The sequence below is a fragment of the Neolamprologus brichardi genome, chromosome 7, assembly GCF_056152115.1.
Source record: "Neolamprologus brichardi isolate AB-2024 chromosome 7, ASM5615211v1, whole genome shotgun sequence".
NCBI lineage: Eukaryota > Metazoa > Chordata > Actinopteri > Cichliformes > Cichlidae > Neolamprologus > Neolamprologus brichardi.
Window position 1 is genome coordinate 18,343,786 of NC_142110.1, and position 12,135 is coordinate 18,355,920.

Sequence of the window (12,135 nt, forward strand, 5' to 3'; positions counted from 1 at the left end):
ATGGAAAAAACTCTTACAGAGGACAAATGAACGACATGCATGGTGCACAATAGAGCTCCGAAGGAGGCTGGAGAAAGGAGAGAACTATTTACTACTGCAGAAGAGTGTTTGGTGCATGCTAAACTTTGGCCAGCACTTCATTGTCTCTGGTGTCTATCATTTAATAGGCTAGTTGACATAATGAATGAGCCAGACCCACCTTCTGCCACTCCAGAAAGGCCCCAGCCTTATCTGAATTGAGAAGCACATTAGAGCCCCTCGGCCAATCGTGACACAGTCCTGTAGCATAGTGCAGGCCCGAAGGAGGAAGAGCAGACAACTTTTGTTTTTTGTTTTTTTTTTTGTGGTTGTTTTTTCAGAGTTTAATGAAGTTGGCCTAGTCACTCAAAAAGGGATTAAAGGAGAATTTAGTGTCACTGGGCTGTGACTGCTGAAGAGGAAACTCTAGTGTTCAGGTCACTGTGTGATCAGGATGGTCTCAGTTCAGAGCTGTACCAGGAAGAATATGGCTGGCTGTCCTCCTGCTGTACCGGGATATGGGAGCTCAGGAAAGAGTTTTCTTATCGACAATCTGCTGCAGTCTCAGACACCTTCAGCCGCTTCAAAATGGACAACGAGTGGACACCTGAGACGAGCAGCGTGTGAATGCCCAAGGAGAACCTGGGGCCCTGAAGACGGAGCCTTGGAAAGTCGGACCCAAAGTTTTCGGCCAGTGAAAGACTTAGGAGGGCCACATCTGCCACGTTCTGGTAAAGAGATTGTTTTTATGCAAGTGAACCTTTAAACAAAATGTAAACTGTTTTCCTTGTAATGTAATTTTAATTTGATTGTAATGTAATGTAGTTGTTTTTTTTATGAATGTAAAGCTACAACTTTACATTCAAATCACACTAATTTTTTCCCCCTGGTCTTGCACCATCTATCAAACCCAGATATGTAGAGGAAAAACATTGTTCAATTAATAATGTAATACTGCTACTTTTGATGCTGCTTAGAGGTTTTCTAAAACATGAAAGTAGGTAAGTATATCCATCTTTGCTAATAGTGTCATGATGACACTAAACCACGATGGTGTGAGTCCAAGACATGAAAAAATGAACAGATAATTAACAGATTTATACCCTTGCATGAAAGAAATAATAATCACTGAGTAATGACATTTTGTAAAAAAATAAATAAATTAAAAAAAATAGTTTTTTAACATCAATTTGTAAATGCTAAAAAATGTGATTACATGTAGTCTAAATATTTAACAGAACAGTCTCTAAATTCTATGCAAATTTACAAATAAATGTCAGTTAAAAGACAGAAAACTAGTGACTGATAACAGCTCAGTCAACATACAACTGGTAAGCAAAGATGTAAGTAAATGCATCAATTTTACTATTTACTTAGTTTCTACAAAATCTGACTTCTAAAAATATTTTAAAATGTCTAATCATAATTCGCACAAATGCCAGTTTATTTTAAAACCGTTAATGTTTAAATACAATCTGAGACTCAGTTTTGGAGGCCTTCAGAAATATGAGCTTAGTGATTCAGGTAAGTTCTTTTGGGGATCACAGATATTACACCTGGCAATCGCATTACCGTATCTGACTGTCCCTGTGTTTGCAGATGTGCTGAGCAGTGTTTTCCTGCCGAGCCCGCAGTATCTGTTGGCATGCTGCGGTGGGTCCAGCCCCCCTCCTGTCTTCTCCAGTGAGTGTTTTATGCCTCATCAGCAATGCCTCAGCTACTCTCTAAGCATTAGCAGCAGGGTCTCCCATGCTCTCCACAGCTAATTACCGATGCAATGCCAAAGAGCTAATTCTCCGTTCAGTTCTGCACAGCTCTATTCATAAGCATTCACGGCTGTTTAGGAAAGGGAAAGAGGGGTGGGCTGCAAGGCTTTTAAGAGTCCCAGAGGCCCCCCCACACAGACACGCACCTTTTTTTGTACATGCAAATACACATTTAATAGTGCAAATATGCAGCACTAATAAACATCTTGTCTTCTGCTATATTAAGATAATAACTACCAGGTGTGGGTGATTCTTACTGCTGAGTAAGGCCAAATGTTTCAAAGCTTTACTCCCTTAGCACATTAACAAGTTTGGGTGGCAACACAAAAAGTTTGAAATAAAACTTTGAAGGTGAATAAAATGAGGCAACAGTTACAAAAGCTATTACTGCTTCCACTGAAGGAAAATTTACATTTTTTAAGGCATGGTTCAAAGTATCTAATTTAGGATTTGTGAAGAGTACTAATTCTACATCATCATTTAAAAGACTGAAATAAGTCAGGCAGTTCTGATATTTGGTCATTTTCCCTCATTAATTGGAAGTTATTAGTTTCTGCACCCTGTGATGCCTGTCAAGAGTCGTGCAAAATAGCACAAATCAGAAAGCCGTCATCCCACAAGTCCCTGGGGTCCCCTTAGTAGGTTGACACTTTCCCACAGTGCCTGGCAACGAAACAATGCCAACTCTAGCCGTGACCAATTGCCACTTTCACTCCACCATCCACACGCGACCTCACTGCAATTTTTCACTCCAGCAATGAACTCCACTAAGCACAAAAAAGTCTCCCATTTTTCAGTAGAAGAGGGCTGGACAAGTAACATCCCCCACCCATTGTGTGGCTACAGAGCTTGGTCCGCCGACCCCCCGTCTTTCTCCTGTCCTTCAACACTCATTCCTGCCCATTGAAGACCTCTTGACTAGGACATAAAGCATTCAATGAAAGTGACTTTTATAGACTTATTTGAGCTCATCTTCACATACAAACTGGCTTCAAACTTTCAAGAGAAAAGATTTAGTGTTGGGCCACTGAACCATCGAGTAATGGCATTTCCATTGAACAGCTCTATTGTTGGTGTCCCATATGGCTCTATAGTTGGCCCACTAGGGGAGACACACGTTGCCCAGGAATGACCTGGTAATCAGCTATTTAAGTAAAAGCTATTGAATGCCAATAGAGAAGTGAAAAGCATGTCCAAACCAGTTTTGTGCTCTCTAGAGGTGGTCTATGTGCAGATTTGTCGTACAGATTAAAAAGGCAATGTTGAATAGATCAGATAAATTGTTTCACTTGACTTTTGTTGTGTGTGCACCTGTGAGTGAAGCAGCGTGGTATTGGCCCTCACAGGTCACCAAATCTCCTTTTTCCAGGTTGAAATGGTTTTCTATTCTCATTTAGTCACCCCCAGTTTGTTAAATTGGACAAATAGAAAGAGGATTCAAGAATGTGTGATAAAGTAAGTGTGACAAAGACAACTGGGTTTGAAAAAGTAGGAAATGTGAAACAGTAAGTGGATATATTATAAGTGTGAAGAAGATCCGATTTTATCCAAAGCTTGAATAACCTGTTTCAGTTTATAAGACACTACCTTGGTGTTCCACTGTCTGCTACTTACCTTCTCCAAGATGTTTTTTCATGAATCTACACTTTTTGTTTAAACTGATACAGTATGTGTTACAACCTACCTTGCAGAGATGAACTACCCACCATTGATTTTTATTGCTCTAATAAATAGCCCATTGAATATGTCTAGTACTTGAAACTGATGTCAATAAACTGACATGTTATTGTTCCTAATTCACTTTCAGAGGGAGCAAACATTCAGATGTGGTCTGCTAATGCAAGTCCAAACTCACGTAGAGGGATCCTTAGGAGAGCTGTGTTCTCTGAAGAACAAAGGAAGGAGCTGGAGAGGACCTTTCGAAGACAGAAGTACATTAGCAAGACAGACAGGAACAAACTGGCAGCTAATCTCAGCCTTAAGGAGTCACAGGTAATCGAATTCAAATGAGCTCATGTTTCGAATATGTGATCCTGCCTTACAAAAGGGTGCAGGGGAAAGTGACAGCTGTAACAGCTCACCTTAAAGATCAAACCTAAATTCCACACAGTGACCACGATCTCTAAACTGGATTTACAACTTAAAATGAGAAGCTAACATAATTATAATGAAGGACTTCACAAACTGAACTAAAACCTTTACACTGTCGCACTGCTTTAGGTAAAGATTTGGTTCCAGAACCGGCGCATGAAGTGGCGAAACTGTAAAGAGAAGGAGGTTCATAACATTCGTTCCCCAATGGATGAGCTCATGGCCCGCGGTCTTGGTCAGGAAGAAGAACCACAGAATTACACTAATGCAAAAACAGAGAGATCATCAAAGCAAAAGAGTGCCAAAGACACATGAGAGGTCATAATGTACGGAGGGCAAACTTTACATCTACAAAATAAAAAGACTACAATACTCTGAGGGTTCTAAAAATATATGGATGAAACATTGTCTGTGTATGTGTATGGCACGTTTCTTGACATGATAAATGCAATTTGGTTCAGCTGCTTGGTCAATCACATTGCAGTGCACTGGCTTCAGTAAGCAGTTTCATGGCTATTACACTGACAAGTATTTCCAGGAGAGACTGTAATTGGAGTCCATTAAAGGCCCGAATGAGTCACTTCATTTACTGCACTTCCATATTAGGCTGTTTTATATTTCACATTTTCATAAGCTCTACACTTATGCTTTGTTTGTAATCCAAGTCCATTGGAACTCATGTTTCACTTTCTATATTTTGTAAATATTTTTGTCCAACTGTAAATAAAGCATTTCAATAACTCCTGTTTTAGGCATTGTTTGTGCTTAGTGATCACCCTACTATATACTATTCATTGCTCTTTAATATAATCTTGTTAATGGAAGAGCATAATTACAATGAAGGTATCAAAAACCATAATGAATTGTTGTTTAAAACAGAATTGTATATAAATCACGCACTATCGTGATCACAGTCCAGCTGAGTGCATTTCAGGCTGCAGAGATGATTTTTGACTTCATTGGAGTCTCTGCAGAAGCAGCAGGATATGATGGTCGAATCCTCCTTGTTTATAGCCGGAAAAAGTCTGAAGAACAACTAAACTCTATGCAGAAATGTAACCCATGTTTCGAATATGTGCTGAAAAGAATAACGGGGAAAAAACAAATTATTTCAAAGAATGCATGGTGATGATGGATTTATATATGGACTAAAAGTGAACTTTTGAGTATTAAGAAGACGCAGAATATATATTCCATAATTTGCCATAATTATATTTTATACTTCATTCCTGCAAACATAAAAAATCATCTGAGATTTGCAGTGAACACAAAGTGAAACATTTTCAACTGCAGTGTGAATCATTAAAATGCACTGTATCAGTGAGCCCTAGACCCTTGTTGAAGCTGTACTAGTTGATCCTGATTGTGATCCCGTTACATGCTCCAGTAGTTGTGACAGGAGCTCATTCCAGACCCACAGATAGCGTCAGAATCAACCCTGTCAGTTGTTGTTGTTGCATGTGAAAGAAAAGCTTAAATAACTTGTTACTATATAACTTCACTCCAGTCATCATACCAAAAAAATGTCTTGCTACTATGATTGAGTGAGATTACTTATTTGTAATCTTAACCATATGTCTTTATCATTAACAACATCATGAACTCACTTTCAGTGACCAGAGTATTCTCTTGGTCACGTGGTGTTTGGTTACCATGTGTGGAACTTTCTGTTGGTTAAGAAAGAAATAATATTTTTGTTTTGTGAACACAGGGAAACAAACTACACAATTATAGTTTTGTTTTAATGGCAACTCAAATGAGGGTGGTTGATGATGATAAATGAATGACAGATAAAGGCTAATGGGTAGTGATTGATGATCATTGTTAAGCATGAAAAAACCCCACAAATTTAGCATGCAGGTCTGTGAGATGCCATGCATTCTTGAAGACTGTTGTGTGACTCTATGAAATAGAGAGATCTGAAAGGAAAGGAACATGGAATCCCGCCTGTCCATCGGGACCAGCGCGTTGGCACGCATTGAAAATTCAAGCATGAACAATTAGAAAGAAAAAAAATCACCATTCTTAAATTCCACAAACACAAATTTGTTTGTAGTGGATAAAAATGATATTTTCATGTCATACAATTTGCTTATTTAGCAACTTAGCCAATGTACCCACATGGGAAAAGGTATTACAGACACTAGACTTACTCAGACATTTCAAATAAAGAAATGAACATTATTATTGGGGATAAATAAAAGATTTTTAATTTGTTGCGCTTGTCTCCTATTCATTTTCAGCTCACATAAATGATTTTAAATAAATGACCATTATCAAAGTAACCTTCATCACATCACACATGTGACACATTGTGAATTATATGGAATGCTGATGATTTTACTTCACAGCTATTCCCGAGGCTGATTTGGCTTTCACCAAAACAGTCAAATATTTAGCATTTATTTTAAACTCCAAGACAACATAAAACCCAAAAGTAGATTTTTCAAAAGTACCAAACACATCCATTGTTCATGAACTATGTCTGTTTGGCCGAGCTGTGAAAACAAGACTATTGAAATGTAAAGGGAGTGATTGATCTTCTCATTAGCATTACACAGAATGGGCCTCACGCTGTGAACATAGTGATCAAGACATTTAAAACAGTTTGGTATCTTATGCAGAACAATTTATAGGCAATCCAATTTGTAACCATTACTGCATGCTAGGTGTTAGTTTTACATTATGCAATGTTTCAGAACAAGTGGCATTAGTGTGCCACCTTGTGGTGACATAAGTGTTAACTGATTTTTATTTCTGATTTGTATTAGTTATCTTCTGTAAGAGCAATAACTAAATAACTGTTGTATTAAAGAGATAAACATACTAGGCTAAAGCAAGGCTTTTGAGCATAAGCATGAGGGAAAGAAACCTCACAAATATGTGGTTTCATAGGACAACTATTTTATTGTCATTTATTCCAAACAACACATGGAACATCATAAATACAGCTTTTAACAGAAAATATAATCTACTATAAATTTATATGTATAATACTATGTACAGGTTTCAGTGCGTCTTAATGCAGTGTGCTAACAAAAGCACTAACAAAGATTAAATGAGACGGCGACCTGCTCAGATGAGCAAATTGCTTGAGTCAGAGTCTGTTCTCATAACAATTACCCTCTTTTACAAATGCTTCTTAAAACCCAGTGCCACTGAGCTCCATCTGTGCCTCAAAACACAGATTTCAAGCTCCTGTATTGGTCCATGTCCCTTCAACATCTGTGGTGCTTCCATTTTCGAAATGCCACCGCAATGTTTGCATCTTTTCTGTGCCAAGGGAAGACACGAGTCAGAGAAAGGGTCCCATCATGCTGCACAGAACCAGTCAGCACATAAAGCTGTGACCTCCCAGGACGCACAAGTGCACGGGCACATCTAACGTTGATAAGGAGCCACTGCTGGAGCAGATGCCGGGTGTCATAGAGCAACAGAGGACCCTGACGGATAAACTCGACCCGCCCCTCAATTTCAAATTCTGGCTCTCCTGTGGGTAGGCGAAGACGGTGGAGTTTAGCAGTAACAGCTGTAAAGGAAAATAAATAAATAAATAAACATGAGGAAAATCGGAAGTTGTGACAAAAACAAACAGATGTGACTATACCGCAGCTTTTTGAGAGATTTTTTGAACGTACCAAAATCATGGCTGCAGAAAGAATCCAAGATTGTTTTTGATTCAGGAGCCTCTTCCACATAAGGACAGTTTTGACAGGCAGATTTAGGCAACCCTGCGATAAAAATCAAACATTATTTAAAATAACTGTTGAGCATATGTGGTAATCATAAAACAACCTGAAAGAGTAAGGAACTGGTTTTCTATTATTCCAGTGGAATTAAACATTATAATCCTTAATAATGAACATGTGGTCTTTACCTTTAGAAAAGATGCCAGGTTTTCCATGGTGAGAAAGACACATGTCTTCCTCAGCAGGGAATCGGTCACAGTCAAGAACATCAGGCCATGAGTGTCCTTGGCAGGCAAGCACTGGGGCACAGCTTTCCCTTACTGTCACACACAGACTACGGCAGGGCTGGATGAAACTGAACAAATAGCAACAAGATGTTACACAGTGAACAAACAAGATTACAACGGTCATGATTATTAAAGGAAAGAATAAAAAGAAAGCAAAGCTCAACACAGAAAATCTACTTACGTGTCAAGACAAACAGGGGCAATGAGGGAGCAGAGGAAGGCTTGTGCTTGTGGGTGGCAGCCTGTCTGCAACAGCGGCCTCCAATCCTCTGAATGTGGCACCACCTCGCTTTCCAGGCTACTGTGGCCCAAAAAGTTTGGCAAACGCATCTCTGAGTATCCAACATCTTTGCAGACATGCATCTTGTGGGGAATGGCAACACAACGAGTAGACTGACCCATGTCAAATGCCAGTAAAGGACAAGCCATAGTCATAAGAGCCACAGTGAAGAAAACAGCCATAATGTCAGGATCAGAAAGCCAAACCAGGAGAGGACACAAGGTTAAACAGGGAGAGCTTTAAACCAGCTTTCTCGTTGCCATTCTCTGCTGTCTCTGCTGAAATGGCATGATATATATACAGCAAGGTCAGCCAGCCCCATGAGTCTGTAGGTCTGTTATCAACCACCAATCAAAGATGCAGAGACGTGTCTTTGGAGATAACGACTTGTTTTGTGATGACCGCAGACGACAGGGGGGGTGGCAGTAAGCAGATGGTGTGTGGACTAGGGGGCGGGGAGGGGGAAACACTGGGGAATCCCAGCCCCAACTTTCACCACTCAGTTAAGTCACACAGTCTCCTGCATTTGCTTTTATATTTGTACAGGGCACAAAAATGTTAATGAGAAAGAAAAAAGGAAAGTTTCAGTTTTCAGGGGGAAAAAGGGTCATTTTGAATTTGATGGCAGCAAAATTTCACACACACACACAAAAAAGTTGTGACAGGGTCATGTTTACGACTGTGTAGCATTACCGTTTTTTTAAATAGTCTGTAAATGTCTGAGATCTGAGGAGAGCAGCTGCTGGATTTTGTTATAAAACCTTAGCTGCTCAGCAGTCCCGGATCTTCTTTTCCTATTTTTCATTTTATGATGCTCCGAATGTTTTTAGTTGGTGTAAGGTCTGGATGGCATTTAGGCCATTTCAGTGCACAGACTCTTCAACTATACAAAGCCACGTTGTTGTAATAGCTGCAGTTACAGGTTTAGGATCGTCGTGCTAAACAGTGAAAATTGTGTTGTCAGGATGTTGTTTTAAAGGTTGTGTGTGCATTTAAGTATTAATGATGTGCTTTCACTTGCGCAGGCTTTTGAACTGAGTGGTGATAAGTTGGATGGTCTGTCTCATCTTTAGTGTAGAGAATGTGGAGTCTATGTTTTGCAAAAATAATTTCAAAGTTCTATTCATCTAACTGTGGAACACTTTTCCAGTTCGCTACGGTCCATTTTAAATGACCTTTGGCCTGGCATTCTTGGATTATGTCCACACAGGGCCACTTTTTTGCAAGACTAAACTTTAACCAGTATTTGTGGATGACACAGCAAACAGGGTATACGGACAATGATTTCTGGAAGTGTTCTTGAGCCCATTCAGTGATTTCCATCACAGAATGCCTGTTTTTAAGCACCTGAAGATCATGGGGGGTCCAATGATTTTCAGCCTTGCGCACAGAGATTTCTCCAGATTTGCATAATTTTCAAACAATTTTATTTAGATGATTCATTAGATATTCACCAGTCCTTAAACATTTTATGTTAAGGAACTGTTCCACAATTTTTCTGTGTTCTAATATTAATTTAAAATATGGGTTTCTAATATATAACAATCATTGCATTCTGTTTCTGTTTACACAGCATCCCAGCGTTTTTGGAATGCAGTTTGTGTATGAAGTTGTTTTGCATCTCTGAAAGTTCTATTTAAAAATAAATAAATGAGGTTTTGTAGACAGTCAGGCTGTCTCCCTTATACAGCAAGCCTCTTTCATGTGTTCCTGCTTCCTAATTGGAGACTCATCTGAAGAGCCTCCAGTTCTCATTAGCAAACCAGTGTCTCCTCTGGCACACCTGGCTTTGATCTACCAATAACCCAACCTCAGATCCAGATGTAAAATATTGGCCCATCTTTAATTTATCCATTTCATGGAATAGAAGCTGAGAAAATTCCTGTTTCATTAACCAATACAGTGACATAATGACATATTCCAGATCAGTTTAGAGAATTTAGACCATTTCAATTCTTCTTTCTCTAGTAACATGTCCATAAATATCCTATGCACATTTGAGGTGGGAAAAATATCCTGAGAAAATATGTAAAAAAATACTTCAAATTATTATTATTATTTTTTACAAAATAATAACAATAAATAATTTAATAACACAGCAATGTATAGCATCCACCGTCAGTGAGAATTAAGCCTAAAGTGCATCCCAAAAACCTATTCAACAGACCAAAGGTCTCATCTTTATTTGTCAACCACAGATAAAGACCCTCATTTGTCAAGTTCTGTTAATACAACAGAACTCCATTACAGCATCGTCATGTTTGTTTTGATATCGTCTGTCTCTAGGTTTAGATCTGTATCTGAGGCTGATGCACTAAGACTTTCTCTTACAAACAAGAAGTCTCTATCCTAACCAGCCTCCTGTGGCTGGTGATCAGAGATGACAAAGTAAAGTGCTTTCTGACTGACCACATTTGTGTGTGTCAACGCTGTCTGCTGTGAGGACAATGCACCATTGAGCCCTCCATGGTTGCAAGTCCTCCACTGAGCAACAGCTTAGTCAACTTTTACAATCTGATGAGCGGAGACTGGTTCCAGAGCTTGGGTAGACGAGTACAGTCAGTAAGATGGGGACTAACTGAGCAATAATAGTTCAAGACTAATTTGGGAGAATAGGTCAACACATTTAACAAGCTCCCCCTGCTGAGTGCCCAGCAGGGATCTATTGTTGAGCCTAATGGCTGCCTTGTAGACACAGTGTCTGTCTTAGTAATGTGTTGCCTACCCCTACCTCAGTTAGTGAAAAGGTGATAGTGTAGTAATCGTAATACCTGAGCAGCTCTGTCTTAATACAGTAGACAGTCTAGCTTGGACAATTATCCCCTAAAGCCAACAATTAAGAGTAGCTTTAGCCATTTTCCTACATATTCTGCACCATCTGGCTTTCATAGACATTGAGCAGAGGATCTGCATGACCAAGCGATCATCTTTTAAGTTCAGGGCTGTCAAATGGACTTAAACAGTCCATCATTACCTGTTACCGTTTTCATTTTAAGTTAAAGTGAGTCTTACACTAAATACCTAAAATCGAGTAAGCTACGCATATATATTTATACGCAGAATTTTTATTTTTTCAATGAATTTCCCAGTTTAAATGCATAAAATACTAATTTTCAGCTTACAGCTTATAGAAATATAATTTATTGTCCCTCATTAGGTAAATGTATCATATTTAGCTCAGAAAATGTTTATTTGTTTATTTCGAAGTTTCTGCCCACATGAGGAATTTGTCTTGGTGTCATGGTGCAAAAATAATAGTGGTACAAAAACAGAATACATGGTATTTAGGGGCGATTGTGGCTGAAGAGTTGGGAGTTCGCCTTGTAATCGGAAGGTTGCCGGTTCGAGCCCCGGCTCCGACAGTCTCGGTCGTTGTGTCCTTGGGCAAGACACTTCACCCGTTGCCTACTGGTGGTGGTCAGAGGGCCCGGTGGCGCCAGTGTCCGGCAGCCTCGCCTCTGTCAGTGCGCCCCAGGGTGGCTATGGCTACAATGTAGCTTGCCATCACCAGTGTGTGAATGGATGGATGACTGGTTGTGTAAAGCGCTTTGGGGTCCTTAGGGACTAGTAAAGCGCTATACAAATACAGGCCATTTACCATTACAGTACACGTAATATATACATATCTATATAAAAACAATAAGAATACTTTAAGTTAACTATTTATTGATTATTACCTACTTATCTACAACTTTTAGCTAGTAGTTCTAACCGCACATTCACTAATAATTACAAGAAAAAAAAAAAATCAACCCATGCTAGCCTGTTTTAACAGCTTATTGCTTTAATGAGTTCATTCATTTTTTTTGCCAAGATTATTAACCAAAAAAACTTTTGCGTTTTTGCTGTAAGCTGGCCAAGTCATTTCACTTTGTGGCAAGTAGTTTTTTTTTTTGTTTGAAAGGCTTGGGCTGATGCAATCTTTCCATGTGTGATATAACCCCCCCTCCTCCTTTGGTAGCCAGCTTGTCTGCTCTGAGGAATTCACAGGTATGTCTTACCTC

The 12,135-nt window shown here is 39.3% G+C and overlaps 2 protein-coding genes across 2 annotated transcripts; one reads left to right on the forward strand and one right to left on the reverse strand.

The window, feature by feature from the left end:
- Window positions 1-260: 260 nt before the first annotated feature.
- Window positions 261-4,587, forward strand: dbx2 (developing brain homeobox 2). The gene is made up of 4 exons (XM_035915924.2): window positions 261-749; window positions 1,618-1,701; window positions 3,592-3,776; window positions 4,005-4,587. Exons 1-4 carry the CDS (start codon window positions 473-475, stop codon window positions 4,188-4,190), a joined length of 732 nt encoding a protein of 243 aa, XP_035771817.1. The 5' UTR covers window positions 261-472; the 3' UTR covers window positions 4,191-4,587.
- Window positions 4,588-6,765: 2,178 nt separating this feature from the next.
- Window positions 6,766-9,301, reverse strand: szl (sizzled). Its single transcript, XM_006782517.2, has 4 exons — window positions 8,033-9,301; window positions 7,753-7,919; window positions 7,514-7,606; window positions 6,766-7,404 (listed from the first exon to the last, which is right to left on the reverse strand). The coding sequence occupies exons 1-4, from the start codon at window positions 8,311-8,313 to the stop codon at window positions 7,094-7,096; spliced, it is 852 nt and encodes a 283-aa protein (XP_006782580.2). The 5' UTR covers window positions 8,314-9,301; the 3' UTR covers window positions 6,766-7,093.
- Window positions 9,302-12,135: the final 2,834 nt, after the last annotated feature.

Bases quoted from the DNA above. Each gene is read 5' to 3' on its own strand.
- dbx2 (XM_035915924.2), top strand. From the start codon at position 473: ATGGTCTCAGTTCAGAGCTGTACCAGGAAGAATATGGCTGGCTGTCCT. The intron at 750-1,617 runs GTAAAGAGATTG...CTGTGTTTGCAG, and splicing joins GCCACATCTGCCACGTTCTG to ATGTGCTGAGCAGTGTTTTC. The intron at 3,777-4,004 runs GTAATCGAATTC...GCACTGCTTTAG, and splicing joins TCAGCCTTAAGGAGTCACAG to GTAAAGATTTGGTTCCAGAA.
- szl (XM_006782517.2), bottom strand. From the start codon at position 8,313: ATGGCTGTTTTCTTCACTGTGGCTCTTATGACTATGGCTTGTCCTTTA. The intron at 7,607-7,752 runs GTAAAGACCACA...TTTTTATCGCAG, and splicing joins ACCTGGCATCTTTTCTAAAG to GGTTGCCTAAATCTGCCTGT. The intron at 7,405-7,513 runs GTACGTTCAAAA...TTTCCTTTACAG, and splicing joins TTTCTGCAGCCATGATTTTG to CTGTTACTGCTAAACTCCAC.